The 19,705-nt window shown below is 45.0% G+C and overlaps 5 protein-coding genes across 5 annotated transcripts; 1 reads left to right on the forward strand and 4 right to left on the reverse strand.

The window, feature by feature from the left end:
- Positions 1-494: 494 nt before the first annotated feature.
- Positions 495-1,149, forward strand: B0H18DRAFT_962509 (uncharacterized protein; the record flags this gene model as incomplete). Its single annotated transcript, XM_048043110.1, has 5 exons — positions 495-506; positions 608-616; positions 672-707; positions 729-833; positions 970-1,149. The coding sequence occupies 5 exons, from the start codon at positions 495-497 to the stop codon at positions 1,147-1,149; spliced, it is 342 nt and encodes a 113-aa protein (XP_047884825.1).
- Positions 1,150-10,520: 9,371 nt separating this feature from the next.
- On the reverse strand, positions 10,521-11,641 carry B0H18DRAFT_1089377 (kinase-like domain-containing protein; the record flags this gene model as incomplete). The annotated part of the gene is made up of 4 exons (XM_048032260.1): positions 10,521-10,579; positions 10,634-11,151; positions 11,233-11,436; positions 11,514-11,641. The coding sequence occupies 4 exons, from the start codon at positions 11,639-11,641 to the stop codon at positions 10,521-10,523; spliced, it is 909 nt and encodes a 302-aa protein (XP_047884826.1).
- Positions 11,642-12,724: 1,083 nt separating this feature from the next.
- Positions 12,725-13,185, reverse strand: B0H18DRAFT_962511 (uncharacterized protein; the record flags this gene model as incomplete). The annotated part of the gene is made up of 4 exons (XM_048043111.1): positions 12,725-12,879; positions 12,931-12,974; positions 13,011-13,087; positions 13,138-13,185. 4 exons carry the CDS (start codon positions 13,183-13,185, stop codon positions 12,725-12,727), a joined length of 324 nt encoding a protein of 107 aa, XP_047884827.1.
- A 5,060-nt stretch (positions 13,186-18,245) lies between these two features.
- Positions 18,246-18,452, reverse strand: B0H18DRAFT_893511 (uncharacterized protein; the record flags this gene model as incomplete). The annotated part of the gene is made up of 1 exon (XM_048041369.1): positions 18,246-18,452. The coding sequence occupies one exon, from the start codon at positions 18,450-18,452 to the stop codon at positions 18,246-18,248; it is 207 nt and encodes a 68-aa protein (XP_047884828.1).
- A 136-nt stretch (positions 18,453-18,588) lies between these two features.
- B0H18DRAFT_862714 (uncharacterized protein) lies at positions 18,589-18,789 on the reverse strand (the record flags this gene model as incomplete). Its single annotated transcript, XM_048039731.1, has 1 exon — positions 18,589-18,789. A coding segment is annotated over one exon (201 nt), but the record flags the coding sequence as incomplete, so codon positions are not given.
- Positions 18,790-19,705: the final 916 nt, after the last annotated feature.

The following is a 19,705-nucleotide window of genomic DNA, read 5'->3' on the forward strand; positions in this document are numbered from 1 at the left end:
GCGCTTAGTAAGCGATGTAAGTGCACACTGTTACTGCAGCAAAACTGGCTTGTTTTGGGCTCAGAAAAGTGCAGTAAAATCGGATAATATTCCAGGAGATATGTGGAGCATCTCTGAGCATATTGACAAGTAGAGAGACCTCCCATATATGGTCATTTAGTACTGGGACACTAACATATGCATGTTATGACAATATTTCTCCATTCATAGCACTGCTGTGCATGTTCCAGAATCATCAATGTGTTGGAAGCAATGTGCATGGCCATACAAGTTATATGGCATGTGTTTCAGATGCAACAGAACAAATTCATATTCACACAGAGTCACTCCGACTCACCGCTGTTTTTTATATTAGCATTTTGCTACTCATTCAACCACTTCTCTCAGGAAACTATCATAGACACTCTGATTTAAGGTCAATTGGGTGAGCTTACTATCTCTAAACCAGTTGATCATACTTCAGTCATTGTATCACAGTCAAATGCCACCAAATCATGTCTGCAGAGGTATGTGTGTTTCTCTGTTGTCTGGATTTTGAATATGGGCAAGTCATACTAGTTGTAGCCTCTGGGGGTGCTAAACTGGATTAATATCTTACATACAGCAGGTACTACAAGTGAGTCCAATCACACAGAATATTCCCTGGTTTTATCTGCATTTTCTGAGCCCAGACTGAGCAGCTGCATGGAAATTACCATTTGGGGAAGGTTAGCTACCCTTTATGGCAGGTTTCAGATGTCATAAAGACATACAGAATCTATGGGCAGTCTGCAGGCATCAAAAGAGTCACTTTGAGGGTGAAAAGAAATGCACTCATGTCCACAGAGGCATATGTGTGTTTTTTTGTTTTGTGAATTGTGTCATAACCATTGAAGTTTGTGGGAAAGTCGCAGCAGCTATAGACTCTATGACATCATACCTATCACAGAGATTATTTTGGGAATTTTCCGCATTTTAGTGAGGCCACAGTACAGCTGGTACAGTGCCACTAAGGAGCCTGTGGCTGAGATTCAAACTCAGCCCAAAACCTCGGCAGCCTGCCAGATTACAGCTAATTCCATGATGCTAGGCCCCGGGCCCCCGCAACGCGCACAGGCAGACATTCAATTGGCCGTGAATCTTACACTTACCAACAATAATAGTGTGTAATTTCGAAACCAAGGCAAAATGAAGGTATATTCGCGTGAGTGAAGAGCCCAACATCATGAGAGTAAGTACGAGTAGTGGTCGAGTCTACAACACTACGACAAAATGATCTGATTTATGCTGAATAGCAGAATCTACAGTCTCTATGTGACGATCATGGAACTCCGAGCATCTATCGACTTGTGTGTTTCAAGCGGGTCTTGCTGGTCGACAAAAAGGTGTAAAATGACTGGGAATGGCACAAACTCGTGCGTTCACCTACACTGAGCAGTACAATAACCCCCGTGTGCCTGCAGACTGGGGAAGATTATTAGTACTGGTCATGCTGACGTACCCTCGCGCCAAACGCAGCCCACATAAAGCGAGGGCTCAGCTGATTGAGAAGGCTCTTGTTAGTCTTCGAGGATCCGTGGCCAAGGACGACCAGTTTCGCCCGGCTTGTGAACGACCTCTCCGGTGTCGTACAGCTTGCGCGCCCTCGAGTGTTCAATGACTTGTACCGGTGCAGTCGCAATCCACTCGTCCAACAGATGATGCTTGAGGCCTTGTGATAAGTATAGCGACACAGAATGCGCCAGCGGTCTGCTCAGAGTCAGTGCTCTGCAGGTTGGCAACACGGCGAGGTTGCGGCGAGGGCGAGCCACAGTGACAGCACATATATTGTTGCACTTAGCAGGTAGATTAGTAAGGGATAAGGGGGTTATCGTGGCGGTCCGCTCAACTCCGTCCTGTACGTATTTGGGAAGGTGGGGCCTAGCATTATGGAATTAGCTGTAGGGCAGAAAAGGGGCTTGTTGCACCAATCAGAGCAGCTCGGCATCCCTCTCGTGCTGTTCGGAGGTGCAACCGTGCCAAATTTCCGCACGGACTTGCTGGGGAGAGGGCCATAGCTGGCAGTACGATCCCTTTTGTTTGATACATGTCAGTTTGTGAGTAAAACATTTTGACCACATCAGAAGTTAAGCTCAGCAAGACTGCTAGTAAATTGTCTGCATAGACCACTGACATATCTTCCACATTTTGCATCCAGCTGCCATCTCATGGCAAAAACATTCAGAGTAGCCTGCTAATTTATTAGGTTGTTCTAATGTGAGGAGCATAGTTTGCAATTATGAGCAACATCCCAATTGAGTAAGTATTTGCATATTCATATGAGACTCTCCATTAAGAACACAGACATTATGGATCTGTTTCTTATTTGGTGAATTACCAATATTACCAGAATACTAATGAACAGTATCACTGGGTTGTGTTGATATCAACAAAGAGAAAATAGCTTGGAAAATGTTGCAAAGAAGTATGCCTCTAGATCAACTAGAACTCAAGGAAGGGGAATCTGGGAGGTTGACTACAGTAACAACTACTCAGGTGGGACTTGCTGTTGTGCAGATATTAGCCCTTGATCAGAAAGAACTTCTGATACAGGCAGATGTCTTTCAATAGATTGTTAACAGTACTTCCCCAAGTACAAACCAATCAACAATAGACAGAGAAGTATACCAGTAAGGGATTCTGAGAAAGGCCCTTCCAGAATGGTCATGTTATACAAGGAATACAACCAAAGACTGTCCAGTTTGCTCTCACCATTTGTACACTGAAGTGAACAGTTACCAGGCACTGACCAGTAGTACAAAGCCATACTAAGGTATGTTACTGGATTGGAGCTCAGCCAATAGTAATGGGCTAATGTATGATGTGAATCAATGTACCACCATGGTGAGTGCCATCAAGACTGATAGAGTCATGGGCAGGATTGATCACTGATGAATTGAAGGTACATAAGAGCACAGAAGCAAGTGGTAGATGAGTCAAATGTTTCTCTTAGGGATGCTCCTTTTGTGCATTTCCCAAGTGCACTCCCTCTTAGCTACATAAAATACTTCATAGAATCCAAATAGTAGAAGACTCAGTACACCACTTTCCCAGGCCATTCAAGATGCACAATAAGGCTCAAAAAGTAGTGAAAAAGCAAGGCAAGGGTATGTGTTAATGATTGCCACTGATCATCAAGCATGTGCTCTGTGAAACATGAGGGACCACATGGATGTTAACCTGAAACACTAGTGTAGCCCTATGAAAACTCAGAAATAGTGTACAGCTTGATGAGCCACTCATAGATTGCCTGCCACCTGGAATATTATCATCAATATTCTGAGCTAATAGTCACCCAGTAACAGCTTTCAGATCATCTGGTCACAAGGGGCCTAAGGAAAGTACTAGGAGCCTGGTAATAGTCCAGTCAGTACATACACAATCAAGTGCTACAAAGCATGACAATGTGAGGAACAAAAGATCACCTGAATGTGGTGAGAAGGCATTGTGAATACTACGATGAAGTCCATTAAAAGGAAATCAAATAAAGATAACAAAGTGCAGGAATGATAACAACTGCTGCTTATCCTATTCAAAGATCACATATGTGGAATTCCTCATGAAAATGCCTTGTCCCTAACAACAGCCTGCATACTCAGACTTGCACATGGGGTCATTGTAGCCTCTCCTGGGTATTCTAGTAATGCCTATTATCAATGGTCATGTACTTTGGTCATAAGTCAAGGGATTTCTATATCTCCAGACACACTCCCAAGGTAATTAATTACCAGTGTCATTTTCTGGCTGACTGTGTGCGCACATACAATGGTACTATATTGGGATTAGACACCATATGTTGATATTGACATTCCTCTGGCATGGCAGATACCATCCAGGATCAACTGCCAAATTGGGTGCTAGTAGGCACACTGCCACATATTCATGTTTCCCAATGCTGTTCAAACATCAAACATGTTCACACCCTGGTCTACCATGTTATTTTTCCATTTACCATATAACATGAAAGGACCCAGCATGAGTAACTGACATTTTATAATCACATGTAAAAGGAAACAGTTGCAGCAAATGAGAGTACTCCTGAAGTCATATTACTGACTAGAGAGCTATAAAAGGACAGCCTTATATTGCCTCAGAAGTCCATTGTAGTATGGCCTCTTCACTGTTGCTTAGTAAGCAATGCAAGTCTGCATTATTTCCAGAGCAACCATGGATGGCTTTTTCTGAGCCCAATCAGGAAAAAAGCTGCCTATTCTATCCCCACATACCAAGGGCCATTGCATGAGAATAGGATGATGGTAGTGCATACAGAGGTTAGATATGTTCCAGGCAAAAGTCATCTGAGGGACTGACAACCAAGCATAGCACCATCATACTATATAAATGGCACTGCTTCATATTGACAAGATTAGTCAAAGACATGCTTATACTGGACTGCTACAATAGAGCTGCTGACATCAGGCTATGTGCATCTGCATTAGCACATGTGAGATGTACTGTCTTGCATTGGCCTACAACAGTCAGCACAATGTGAAGTCATGGGATTGTCTCATTTTATCTTATTTCCTACTATTTATCTAGCATTGCAAAGACCATCAAGACTTTGATATACTATGTGTGGTAATGTGGTGGCCCCACTTTATGACATTGCTAGCCTATAGACTTTTCCACGACAGTAGTAACTGCATAACACAACTTGTACAACATCTTTGTATCACTTTGTAGGATCAGTACAGTGTGAAAAAGCTCTGTCGACCCACAATTCTGATGGCTATGCTATTGACATGTGACACAGAGTGAGTATTATGAACATGCTCAGCACGAACTGTGGCCTTTGTGCCACAGGTGTCCACCATTTTCTGAATATGCCATAGCCTGCCCAAGGGTTTAGACAGAAGCCAATCACTACTTACAGCGAACAGTACAAGGTGAGCCTGAGTGGAATCATTCAAAATATTCTCTTGTTTTATCCGCATTTTCTGAGCCGAGACACAGCAGGTAACTCAGACTTTCCATTTTTGGAATGTAAACTATCACATATAGCAGGTTTGAGATGTCATATAGTCACACAATTCATAGGCAGTTGGTAAGCATCACAGGAAAAACAAACAATGTGAAAGAACCAGTGTTCACAGAGCCATATGCTTTGTGACTGGCACTATATTTATATGAATCTATGGGAACACATACTATGTAAAGCCTCTCTGACATCATATACATGACTGGTAGTTTTCCCAATTGTTTTTGATTTTTTGGGAGACCATAGCACAGCAAATACAGTGTCACTAATGAACTTGTGACTTGCATTCAGACTCAGCCCAACAGCTTGGAAGCCTGCCTTTTCAGGGCCTATTGAATAGCTGAACCAAACAAAATAGCCTAGGATCCTGTCTGGAATTGCCAGTCCCTGAGAATCCCAGGTAATACTGATTCTTACAAGATGGACCAAGACTCACTGACAGAGTGGCTTGTATCAGGCTATGCATGGGTCATTCTGCACTATCATATGTTTTCTGCCATATTGGAGCCTCAACAGTCAACTCAATATGAATTCATAGTACTATCTGATTTTTCCCTGATTTTTCTGCTATTTATCCAGTCCTGCAGAGGCCATGCATGGCCAACTTCCCAAATGGGCAGGAGACTAACCATATATGGCAGTTTTGTATGTTTGATATCCCCCACTTCACAGAGCCTCTCATACATGTGGAACTGTCTAGTACAAGCATCATACACACACCAAGATCTGCTTATATGCCTCAGTATCATCACTTATGATGGTCAGTACTCTCAAAGACACCTAATCTGGACACTGCTATCAATACCCAAGGGGCATCCCATGGAGAAGCAATATTTTGGGATTCTTCCGCATTTAATGGGGCTCTAGTAAGAGCTCAGTTAGTGTGGCTTGAAGCCATCAAAAAACTCGGCATGAAGAGCTGAGATTGAAAGATTACTTGAAAAGGGAATCTTTGTCAGCATTCCAGCCAATGGGAGTGCTCCAAAATCCCTTTTGAGTGACCGGAGTCGTCGACAGGCCGGAATTCCGGCCTGTCAACGACTCCGCTTCGGCAACGGGCGCTTAATCGAGCGCTTAGTAAGCGATGTAAGTGCATGCTGGTACTGCAGCACAATTCACTTGTTTTGGGCTCAAGAAAATGCAGATTAATCAGATAATATTCCAGGATATATGTGGAGCATCCCTGAGCATATTTACAATTGGAGAAGATTCCCTATAGGGTCATTCAGTGCTGAGACATCAAAACATGCATGTTATTACCATTTTTCCCCACCAATAGCTGTGCTGTGCAACTTCCAGACACATCCATGCATTGTAAACTATGCACATATCTATACAGGTCATAGGCAATGTGTTTCAGAGACAACAAGCCATTCATATCTGCACAGTCACTTGTGATTCTCTAAATGTTGTCCTTTGTTATTCATTCCTCCAGTGTATGATAAACCCTTTGAATGATGGGCTATCAAATGGGCTCATTATCTCTATAACCTCTATAAGAGTTGATTAGATTTCAGTCAGTGTATCCCAGTCAAATGCCACACAATCATGCATGTGTTTATCTGTTTCCTGAATTTCAAACAACTGGGCAAGTCATACTAGTCATATATTGTGGGGGCCTCCATACAGGATTGTTTTCTTACATACAGCAGACATCACAAATGATTCCAATCACAAATAATATTCCCTGATTTTATCTGGATTTTCTGAGCCCAGACTGAGCAGGTTAAGCAAAATTACCATTTGAGGAAGGTCAGCTACCCTATTTAGCAGGTTTGAGATGTCAGAGAATCTGTGGGCAGCATATAGGCTTCAAAAGAGAGACTTTTGAGGTGAAAAGGGATGCACTCATGTGCACAGAGGCATTTGCATGTTTTTTTGTTTTGTGAATTGTGCCATGACCAGTGAAGGTAATGGGCAAGTCACAGCAGCTATAGACTCTATGACATCATACCTATCACAGAGATTATTTTGGGAATTTTCGGCATTTTAGTGAGGCCACAGTACAGCAGGTACAGTGCCACTAAGGAGCCTGTGTCTGAGATTCAAACTCAGCTCAAAACCTCGGCAGCCTGCCTGATTAGGGCAGAAAAGGGGCTGTTGCACCAATCAGAGCAGCTCGGCATCTCTCTCATGCCGTTCGGAGGTGCAACCGTGCCAAATTTCCGCACGGTTGCACCTCCGAACGGCATCTGGGCGCTTAGCGGGCGCTTAGTAAGCGATGTAAGTGCGGACTGTTACTGTGCTTAAGAGAGCTTGTTTAGACTCAGAAAAAAGCGGAAAATTGAGACAATATTCAAAATGATCCAGGCAATGTTAATAAAGCTGTATATGGCATGGGTTTGACATCAGATCAGATAGCATTCTCAATAACCTGGTAAGATGGTTGCTGTGGCCCCAGTGAGCTTATATAAGCCTGCTACTTCACTCTTGGAACTGCTCATGTACTGGACAACCCTATAAGATGGTAGTGTAAGTACACATTCAGGTATGTATCCCTAGATTGTGTCTGTGAGCAAGACAAAGCCAGCAGTAGATGCATAATTACCATATGGAGTATGTGACCTTCCCAAAGAGGAATCATGCACAAACAGGGGCATGTGGGGCTCAGAGAAATGCAGAAAATCTATGAAATATACAGACACATCAAGCAAGGGCCATAATATGGCAAAAGATGCTCAGATTACCCATTATAGTCCTTGTTACCTGTATTATTGAGTAGTCCCCAGTGTCTGAACTACACATATACATTGCAGTGTACATATAGATCATATTTGAGTCATAAACAAGCAGATTGAATCTGCAGAGGCACATGTGCATTTTTTTGCTTTGCATTTCCTGGGTTAGCCAGCCACTGTATATACTCAATAGAATTTCTGTATACTCTCTGAATGAAGGGCTATCAGATGAGCATACATAGTATGCTATGGTTTGTTACTACCTGAGACTATGTAGGCCCTACAGTGTGTGAGTGCTTGCAGCAGTGAGCTGCCAGGCTGCCAGTCACATGATATGTTTACCAGTTTCCTTATTGGGGGAACTGCTAAGGCATCTCATGGGCCTCATATCCATAACAGAGCGCTTGACCACTGCATTTGTTTGTATCTGTTGGTGCAAGTTGTGTCATCTGGGAGTCTGAAATTTCAGGCTCAGGTGAGCAACCTATACTAATGGTTACTTCTCTTTGCTTATCAAGGTGGCTGCATGTCACGTTTACTGTGGGAAAAAACTGCCATTCCAGAGGAATTGCTAAGGCATTCCTGGTGGTCCATCATAAGAATGATACCTTCATACCTCAGGGATCGTAACTGGTCTTTGGCCATCCCCCCAATATGCTGGTCTACATGGCCAAATGGGGTGTTTTTGGGGTCAAATAATCCATCTATGCAGGCCCTGGGCAACTCCCCTAGGACTCTGTCCAAATGTAGCATTTTTTGAGTCTCATATTGGGCTGATCCTTGTCTCAGATAGCCTTTTTTCGTGTCACAGATGGGACTAAGCGCCCGGAACCTTGTCTAGGATAGCATTTTGACGGCGCGAACTGAGCATAGCCACCCCTTCGCCACTTGTCTCGACGCATCTCGTATGTGATTATTTCTGTCTTGGAAGCATGTTGACAGCTTCGCTAGGGTGAGAAATGATTTCATACATCACTTGAGGAGCTCCGAGGAGGTAACAGAATGTGACTAACGCGTGTCACAGTGTTATGTTGCTGTGACACGTTATGAACCTTGTCCAATATAGCATTTTTTAGGACCAGAATATAGCCTTTTTTTGGCCGATTTGGGGGGTCCGCCGGGACAGAGTCCTAGGGGAGTTGCCCGGGGCCTATCTATGCACCTCCACCTATGCCTAATATGGTGGGTATACCTGTCTCACCCTTACTGACATCACATACCTTGCCTGTATCAGTGATCACAGAGTTAAATGTGGTGCTCCCATAGGATACACACTATTTCCTACCATCATATACCATTATACAATATCACAGTAGGTTAAGTAACTTTGTAACAGAATATGCTGTTGAGCTCGCATTTATTCCGCATTTCTGCGAATTATTCTGAGCTCCATTGCCCTGTCCAAGTTGTGGAATGTGTCCTGGTGTGTTCCCCTTTATTCTACATGGACACCATCACTATACCGTGCATACTGTACTTTTTCCGACGTCAATCCCTTCAGTCTACCATTTTCTATAATGTTTTGCAACTTCAGGGATTTGAACCCCTGCACTCATCTGCTTTTCACTGCTTCATTGATTTCCACTTTATGGCTGTTTCTACTGTACAGTTATGGTCGTATTACATAACGCACACCGTAGACAGTCCACCTCGTCAAGCTCTAAGTCCCTAAAACTTTACAGAGCTTGACTTAGGTGTGTATCTTTGCTTCTTGGAATAAAAAGACTTTACAGAGCTTGACTTAGGCCTTTGGAATTCACTCTGATGTGCACTGCAGCCAACAACTACCACACCGTCTGTACTGTATGATTATAGAAGGGTAGAAATCTTGACTAAGTCCATTTGTAGCTCCTACTCAACAAACTGTGTCCAAGATGTGGATCCTCTGAGTGCATCTCGTCCAGGGCCTCAACCTTGGTGACATAAGCATGGGCACCTAGCTGTACTTGGCTGAACATCCCTCAGAGACACTGCGGCATTGTACCGCACGCATGTGAGGAAGGACAGGTGAAAGCAAGTAGAACATGGTGAGTGAGGACTTGTTGGCGGCGGTGGATGGGGGCCGTGGTCCAGCAACACGACACCTGGCAACGGTGATGGCAGTGAGCAGGTATTCAATGGATGCTGGACCAAGGTGGGTAGCCCCTCTCATCCATCCCCTCGTGCTGTTTCATTTGCCTGTGTTCTCGCACTCTGCTGCTAGCTGGAAAAACAGTAAGTCACATGTGTCATGTGTTGCTGCAACCTTCTAGATACAGTATACTGGAGTGCTCATCTGCATTCCTTTCCTCATCCCATAGCCTGACATCATTCCATAGCATGTTACTGTCAATACAGATATAGGCAACAACATTCTGGCTAAATGCATTAGGTGGGCACCTGACGTTGTTGCCTAGTGTTGCCTCAGCTCACCAAGCCACAAGCATAACTCACAAGCCAATAACCTGACTTAAAATAACATGATCTAGCTTAGTCAGCAACTCGGCCCACAGGCCAAAACCGAAATTACGGTGGTTTCCTAGCTCTGAGCCAGCTCCAAGCTGGTCTACAAGTAATAAAAATCCAATTATAAATCAATAATAGAATGGCTGTACTGTGTTAGCTCATGTCGAAGTGTTTGCGACGCAGATGCTTCTGTAATGCATGAGCCGCCAATGAAGTAACACATCTACCATGTACCAATTGCCCACATCCTGTATACCATGCCTCACCACCCATTTTCTGCATATCACACTTGTCTGCCCACCCGCTTCCTGTGTACCACACGTGACACATTAGTGATGGGCATAGTATGTGATGATACAACAATGTCATAACATTAATCAAGTACACGAGCTGCTACAGGGTCACGAAATATCAGCATACACAACGCCAGCCTGCTTCTTGCCAAAACCGTAGCCAGAGCCTATTGCATAGAACATTGGTATCATTGTTTCGAACTTTGGTGACCAATACTTACCTTCACCAGTCAACGGCCTGCGAGACCCCTTGCCATTGTATGGTCGGCCAGTGCATGCCGGCTTGGACTCGGAGCTGACTCGTTCAGTAGCAGTTTGAAGGAGACAATGTAGATATAGATAGTTGGGGTCTGCCACAAATGGGAGACTACAGATGTATGCGACAAATGCGGTGAGTCCGACGGGAAGATCAAGGCAAAGAGCGGTAGGAGACAGCGACTGCTTTCGCTGAAAGATGGCAACATCAACTGTGAGATCTTGCCAAGGGAGGTATCCATGGAGAAGGTAAATGATGATGTATGCGAGTGACTCTATATCATCACGACGCAAGTGTTCTATGCCAACGTGAACATTGATGGACGCCCAGAGTGCGGTTCCAGTGAGTTGTAAGCCATCGCGATAGGGTATGTGTGAATGCTGGATGGGGTCCCAATATTGCTTTGCGAGGCCGAAGTCGACAAGGAAGACCTTCTGTGATAGCAGATCAGGGCCAAAGAGGAAACTTGAAGGTTTGATATCTCTGTGGATGTAGTCATGGGTGTGCAGTCATTCTAGGGTTGTGAGCTAAACATCCTATGAGATTGTATCCACGTCACAGAACAGACTACGCACCATTTGGTTGCTAATTGCCAACACAGCTTGAAGGCGAAACACAGGCTCATTGCCTAGAGGCGATGAGGCAAGCAAAGGTCCCAAAAGATCAAGGACGAGGACGTTGTATCCGTCCTCGGCCCCAAACCAAGGTGCACGAGGGATACTGGGCATTCGTCCTAGGTTCTTGTAGATGGTGACCTCGTGCTCCAGGCTTGATCGTGTACGATCAACGTGCTCGAGTTTGATTGCTACATCGACCATGTCAATGATGTCAACGGCTTTGTATACCTCACCTGTAGACTGCATGAGCAGGACAAGCTCGGACTAATATACCACGTACCAAATGACCCAGAACTGATCTTGGTCTTCAACTGGAATCTCCCTCCAATGCGCGAACAAACAAGGCTCATAGACATGACTACTAAGGTCAGACATAAACACCGCAACAATCAAGTGTTAAGTTGGACTCACTGCAGGGGATGATACTGTACAAGTGGAGGGGGGATAAAGGAATGAAAGCTTGTAGGTGAGTGCAGTGGGCACTGGGTATATAGGAGGAGGACCAACCCAACAGATTAGTGAATGCATGAGCGACCAGATGCAATGTTGGACACTGGACTCCCACACACTGTGACACTAGTGACCAGTGACTTTGGACTTCCGGTGCATACTTGTAAACAAGCATAGTATTAATCTGGCATGGTCCTGCAAACATATTGAGACGCAGATCCCTTTTACATCGTAGCTTTACATACATAAATGTATACATATTTTCGGGATGTTGTGCAGCTCGGAGACTTTGCTAATGATGAGCATTTGGCTGCTCAGCGCCGACTCAGATTTGTTGTACTACTGTCTGCCCGCTCTCAGCGACGCAGGCAAGGCAGGAAAAACAACATGTTGATGTAAATGTGATGATGATAAATGTACATTATACAGAACAACAGGCACTTATGCTCGCAGCCCCATATACTACTCCAACTCACAGTGCATAGGAGGGCATGCTACTATGGGCATCACTGCTCATCGACTCGGCCGCCGTCGCTGAGTCGTCAATGTCCTATAGTGGTTCGGATGAGAAGAGGTGAGCACACAATTATGACCCTCTCACCTCAGTGTTTCTGCACCTGAATGACTCTGCGACGTGCACAGCAATCTGCGCAAGCAGCAGAACATTGACCCAGTTGATGGTGGTTTGTTGGGAAACTAGCGTGTCCAACGCAATACGGATGCCGAGTAACATGGTTGCTTGACAGGTGCGAGGGATGGATGAGTTGTGCAGCAGCATAGCAGCGAACACTATAATCATCTCGACTGGTCCATGTTGACCAGTACTCTGACTCAGATTTGTGTGTAGGTGTGTTCACCATCTACAATGGTCGGAACGAAGGTGAGCAATAGTCTTTAATGCACGCATTGCGCACAAAGCAAGCAATTCGATTAGTAAGTATGAGCAAGATGTACAAGAGAACTTACACATATTGCGAGGTTCTCTGCGATTAAGTTGCTAAGTTGCTCGCAAACAATCCCAGATCGCCGTGTGAGTGATACTCAACTCCCTCCGACAAGTGTTCCTCGCTCGCCAGAGGCTGCTGCGACTTCTTTGGAGCACTACGTGGCTTGTCACTTCCGAGGCTCAGAGCCACCGGTGAAACTGAAAAATTGATGTAAGGTGGACAAGCCAAAGGAATGCCAGAGTACTCACCAATATTGAGCTGAGGACGAGAGATTAAGGATCCCATGCTGACTCTGAGTTCGCAATGGAGGAGAGATGAGAGGACTCACCGTGGAACTGGGTTGCTTTCTATATGTGAAGGAGTTTGGTCCTTCCACGTCCACTGCTTCCATGCAAATGGAACCTCCTGGGATATTGGAGGTCCGGGACGGTATGAGTGCAGATCGCAGGACTTACCTGAGGGACAGGCTTTGCTGGTGGAGTAATAGAAGGAAACAGAGGCATCGTTAAATGACACTGTGCAGCACTCCGGCCAGCCTCGCCAAATCAGACTGCTCCAATTTAAGTGAATTAGACCCGATGACCTGACAAAGAAGAAGTAGTGTACATATAAGTCTTAGCTGGAGTTGTCACTGGCTCACTGTGGGTCAGGACGATCCTCAGCATGCTTTTCTAATCTCATCGAACTGGACGGCTCCAGTTATAGTCACCTTGAGTCAACAAAGAAGAAGTAATATATGTACAGCTGACCACTTGAAGCTAAAATCCCCGTGTTTGCAGGACATTCCAAACCTCGCTGTGGCAGTTGTGGTGTGTCCTCCCACCACACGTCTAAGTCGCGTTGACGGATGTGTTCTTGACTGCCTCAGTGGTGGGCCGGCCTGCTTGCACCCTCGGTCGTCTCTCGCCCACGCTCTCTCTCCCGTGCTCTCCCATGCCTGCACTCTCCACTCTCACCCGCACTCTCCGGCTGGCCACCCACTCACTAAATTGATCACCCACCCAATTGCTCACTTGTCCGTGGACCCACGCCTTGCACGACCAGCAATGGGTGCTTCAAGGCACCCCCAGGAGGCCAAGACTAATGCAAGGACGAGTCACCACAAGGAGAAGAGCAGGGTGATCAACAGAGGAGAAACAAGAAGGGCCAACCGCGGTTAGTGCATAGTGTGGGTGTACCCATGGGTGTCTGAGGGCATACCCATACCCATACCCACCTGGGTTGCATACCCATGGCATGGGTATGGGTACCATCATGGGTAGATATATGTGCAGTTCATGGTCCTCATAATTTTGGTCCTCATAATCTTGTATGATGTGTAATATAGTTGGCAAGATATGGGGTGTGTTAATCAGTATTATACTGGCCAAGTGAGCTCAGACTGGACCCATGCATGGCTTGCCAATTGGAGGAATGACCACACAGAGTTGACACTGGGCCAGGGAGATGGATGCGACATGGGGCCATTCACTTTGGTCCCAGACAGCCTGCAGTCCAATGATTGGGTGACAAAGCAGGATGACATTATGGCACATATCTACTGCTACCACTTTGAGTCAACCCCACTGACTGCATGGTCAATCACAGCATTGTTGGAGTTTCCAGTTTTTCAAGCCAGGACATATATCAATTAGATGGGAGTCACTGCCTACATGAGGGCAGGAGGCTGTCATGCAAGCAACTTATGTACATGCAAGAACAATGGTGAGGAGTGATCAAGTTAACTGAAACACAGGCAAGATGTAGCATTGTGCCATGTCAACATTTTCATTGAGAGCTTAGTGCATTGCCAGTTAGTAAGTGACACAGTAGGGATCATGATTTCTTATAAAGAGTATGATCATAGCCCTACTACATTGCTGAATTCCTGGATTTAGTGAATTCACTAACAATGCATCTATGCTAAATGTAAAGCTGGAACTGCAGGTCTAGCACTCATCTCAAAAGGCCCATGACTTAGAATGAAGAGGTCAGCTTTTTCTCAATTGTTGAGCATAATCATGATGGCATCCACACTGTAATGCACTTGTTGCCATCATTTTGACAACTTCAGCAGTCTGTGTATAGCTTGACTTGAAGGATAAATGTCAAGATTTGTCTTTTGGTTGCTGAAAGGGAACATTTGTCAACTGTACCATACTGTTATTGCACAGAACTCTGGTGCAAGCTTCAGGATCACCATATAGGCTGTTAATCTGTGAGAGATACACAGCACAAACTATCTGACTAGCAGGTACCATATTTTACTGCTGGATTAGCACTACAGTAGTCCATGGGTTGGCACATGGGTACATGGGTCAGACTTTGGCTACCCATACCCATACCCATGCATAATACCCATGACCCACATGGGTTATCCATACCCCCGCCTGTCGCCCTCCTCTACCCTTCCGCCCAAAATCACTACGCACCGCCAACCTTATCCTCTCCACATCCCCACTCCATACATATGCCCTCGCTTGACGTTCTTGTTACCCAGGGAGGCTCTCATCTGCCCGGTCCACCCGACTGTCACCCACTCCTTCGCTCACATTCCCACTGTCCATCTCACACCTCGACCTCTCAGCTGCCCACGGAACAGCACGCTTGGGTGGAAATCAAGAATACTGGGCAGTGCACTACCACCACGCACCCAGTATCCACCTTGCTGCAGCGAACGCAAGCCCGAGTCTGCGCGCATCACGCCAGTGAAGTAGCCACGGCCGAACGGGCTACACTTGCGCATGCATCTAGGTTCCCGGACGTTGCCCACCCGTCCACCGCAAGACCACTTACCTGTGAACCCGCGCACCTTGCGCGCACCCGCTGTTACCCACTTACCCACTTTTAACCCGTACCCATTTGCAGGGGTCAGCACTCGGGGTGGGTAACGGCTCGAGGCCAACGACTATTATGATGACCACCATTTCCACATGACCCTGCACAGGGACATTGATAGATAGATAATAATACATATTACTTAGCCAATTACAATGCTACAAAAGGACCTCGAACCGACTTTGAGCCATGAGCTGAGCTTGATCACATGTTAACTCAGCCGGAGATGAGCTGATCATTTCAGACCAAGAGTTAAATATGCAGCTTGAAAGCTATCACGGAAAGTTGTATTCTGAGCCGGCTTAGGTCAATTAGGTGCTGAAGCCGCGGCAACACTATTGTTGCCTCATAATTTATACTGAGAAGTTCACATTGCTAACGAATGAGTGCATCCACAGATTATCAAAGCTATGTTATTGTCAAAGTTTCCTAATTCATGACCTGAGTGATATGTCACAGACATTGTTGTGGTTATTCAATGGAGAGCAAGAACCTGTAAACAAGAATTTTACCATCAACTTTTTATTGCACAGCAGCAGGCAGTCTGCATAAGTTGTGCACCCCTTCATATGAGTTAACTTTAGTACCATACAAGAATATGGTACTTATGTTGCAAAGTGCTACCAGAGCTTTGGGTGAGCACAATTACCACTTATATAGTACTTCACTAATTTTCTGTGGTGTTTGAGGCTTTTCTGAGCCTACACAAGGAGGTTATGTGGCCCCAGAATGAATATCCTGCACATGTTCATGCTTTGTTCCATGCATAAGGAACTATGAAGGCTAGGGAAATTATGAGAGGGTCTGTGCCAGTGAAGCAGGGGCTATCATACAACTTGGATCAGGATGACTATATATGGCAGGTGCCCTCCCAATTGGCAATCTCACACTGGGCAATGCTTTGTGGGCCTAGTAAATACTGTAGAAATGACGGAATATTCAGCATGCATGATTGCATCTTTCTATAGCTATGGTTCTCAATCATTGTGTTTGTCTGCTCTGTGCTTATATTAAGGACAATTAGAGCAGTATACATTCCTACACTCATTGATTCAGGGTGCTACATGTGGCAGTTGCTGGGGAAAATAGCAGAACCACTGTGATGTGATTGTGAATATATATCAGACATATTGGGAGCACACACATGGCTGTATTGTCAAATGTGCTTTACTCACCAAACCACATATGTACTGGATACCTCAATATCACACTGTCTGAATCCTCAAACATCAAACATGGTGCTCTCAGTTTAAGCAAATCACTCCAAGATATCATAGCTCAGTACCCAATGTGGTACTGTATCTTGAAAGCTTACTGGCAGCCTTGTTGGACCTGTAATTGATACATTATTGGCCTTGTATAACCTCACAGTACTTTAAGATAGCTGCACCAAGGTCCTCCAATTTATTGCGAACTTATACGATTTTTCTGAGCCCAAAACAGTAGGTTTTGTCCTCAGAATGAATATTTTGCGCAGTTTTGACCGCTTTTTTGCAGTCACATGATCAATGACGTGTGATTGCAGCACTCACTGGGGGCAAGACATGTCAACTGGAGTTCAAACATTATATGGACATCCTACAACTCATGATACATTTTCCCTTGATGTTATCTCTCTGGGCATTGCACGACCATGCCATGTTTCTCTAAGGTGTTTGGAGAACAGAACATCACATGGACAGCACTTCTATTTGTCTTGAACATGCCTGATGTGCATGCCATGTTCAGAGAGCAGACATTGCACAGTACTTCTCAATAAAGTGGATGTCCAGTGCTTCATAAATTGCAGATGAATCATCAGAGGGCATTCATAGGGCACTATGACATGTTTATGAGCGCTGTGAGGGTTACAACATATTACCATATATGGAAGGTAAGCAATAATACCATGTAAAAGCATGAAATAAGCCAACCTTGCCCATTCTGAGCTCTGTTATGGCACAATAAAGCATTTTCATGATGTCTAACACACAAGGCTATACTGTATAGGTCATGTGCTCCATATTCAGGGTCAAAATTAGCAGTTCAAATTCTGCAAAGTCACTTGTGTTTTCTTCTGCATTTTGCATTTTCTGGCCTAACTGGCCACTACTGGGGCCCAACAGAAATACTGTAGACTCTATGAAACAAGAGCTACAAGTTGACTATATTAATGCCATACCTATTTGTGGGTGCTTACTGTTCCAGTAAGTGATTGATTATATCAAAGCCCAGTGCTGCTGGTTAGGTCACATGTCATGTTCATCACTTTCCATATTGGGCTCCATGCTAGACATTACAGGAGCCCCAAGTCCATGGGTAATTGTCAGCCACAGCATTTGTTTAGGTGCATTGGTGCAAGTTGTGTTGTCTAGGTCTGAAATTTGAAACTCAGCTCCTGATAGTGTGGTAAGGATTACTTATCTTTGGTTATCTGTTGCTCAAACAGGCACATGCACTGTGGGAAAAACCTGCCACATTGGGCTCCATGCTAAGTGTTTCATCCTCTCCAGTCATAAGGACAATTCCTTCATACCTCGGGGATTGTAATCAATTGTTTGTTGGTGCAGGACTTTGGAGCCAATGGCTTAATCTCCCAATTGCACAGAAGATGGTTGAACTTGTACATGGCCTCAAGATCCCTGGATGTGACAGTGTGAGAGCTTTGGGTCTGCTCTCCAGTCTGAGTCTTATATACCCTATCTCAGATGCATGAATTAAAAGATCTGATTGGACTCACCTTTTGCCTGCATAGCAAGATCATGTATCATGATACAAGCACAGGCATGGATGGATTTCCCTGCCATGTACTGTCCTCAGTTTGATGCCAGGGAGTTGAACCCTGGGTTGGAATACATGAGTAGGCATGTGTCACTGCTGCATGCATCTTCATTGCATAAGAACAGCTTGATTGAACAACACCCAGGGCCTTAGTCTCCCCCTTGAGGTTTATCTCATCACAGCTGACAGACATATGTGAGATATCATGATATCATGATGTCTGTAAAATGGAGCATGGGTGGGGGACATACACATCTACTTGCTGGGGAGAGGGCCATGACTGGCAGTACGATCCCTTCGGTACTGTAGCACTTTTTTACAAGTTAGGCAACCTTGACATATAGACCTATTGTCATATGTCTGTTCCCTGCACTGCACAGTTGCAAGCCACCACTTGCAGTCAGGATACCTTCATCAGTGCAATTCTGTCCTGTCTCTTTGCCATCATTGAACCAGATATGACCATTTGTTGATATTATCCTTGATGTGAAGTGGAATCCACCAAAGTAAATCACCCCACACAGTCGGTAAGAGGTGTTACCTAAGGCAGTGTTAATGTCCACCTTTTTCTCTAGCCTAGTGCAATCTGCCCTGTATACATTAAATGCAATAAAGTTGGGTGCTGTTGTAAGAACTTCTTCATGGATCATAGTTGCATTACAAAAGCGGCATCTAGTTCCAAGTTTGTGCTTCTGGGTGGCTTTGACCCAATGAGAAGTTGTCCGTGTTGTTACATGGCGCCCCCGCGCAATCCTGGAATCCCACAATGCAGCATCCAATGTCCATAGCTTGGTTGAAGCAGTGGTCACATGTTGGGAGACATGGCATGAGGAGCATCGGTCTGTCTCATTGCAGTAGTCCATATCATGAGAAAGCATCTGCTTGCACAGAGCATACAGATCAGACCCTGCAGGAGCTACCATGGGGAATGAGTTCGCATCATCATTGTGCAGCATCTCATGCATTCTGTCCCGGACACTGTTGAGGTTGGTTTTGTTTTGGTGGACCTGCTGCAACATGTCTGTGAAAGCTGAGAGATATTTGTTTTGATGAGCTATATGCTGCTGCCAGTACATGTTCTGTTCTTGGTAAACACAATGCAAAATGCCCAGCAGACTGTCAAATGCACAGCTATATGTCTCTTCATTCCAGTCAAAACAGAGTGGCATATTGCTATTATTTGCCAATGGTCGTGCTCTCTTTGCTGGCCTGTCATTACTATCTTTATGTGTCCCTTGTCCCAGGGGCCTCTTGCGCATGTTACCACCAGTGTCTGTACTCACAGTTGCAAGCTGTACAGCCCCTTTGGCAGGAATATACTTGGCTGCCTGCAAATCCTGTTGGGAGATCCGTTGTGTATCTTCACTTGCTGCTTGCTCAGCAAGCTCATCTGTGCTTCCTTGTTTTGCATTCTTCTTCTTTGGATGCTCTACTATATCCCACTCA

The sequence above is a fragment of the Fomitopsis serialis genome (assembly GCF_022376445.1).
Source record: "Fomitopsis serialis strain Sig1Antser10 chromosome Unknown B0H18scaffold_364, whole genome shotgun sequence".
NCBI lineage: Eukaryota > Fungi > Basidiomycota > Agaricomycetes > Polyporales > Fomitopsidaceae > Fomitopsis > Fomitopsis serialis.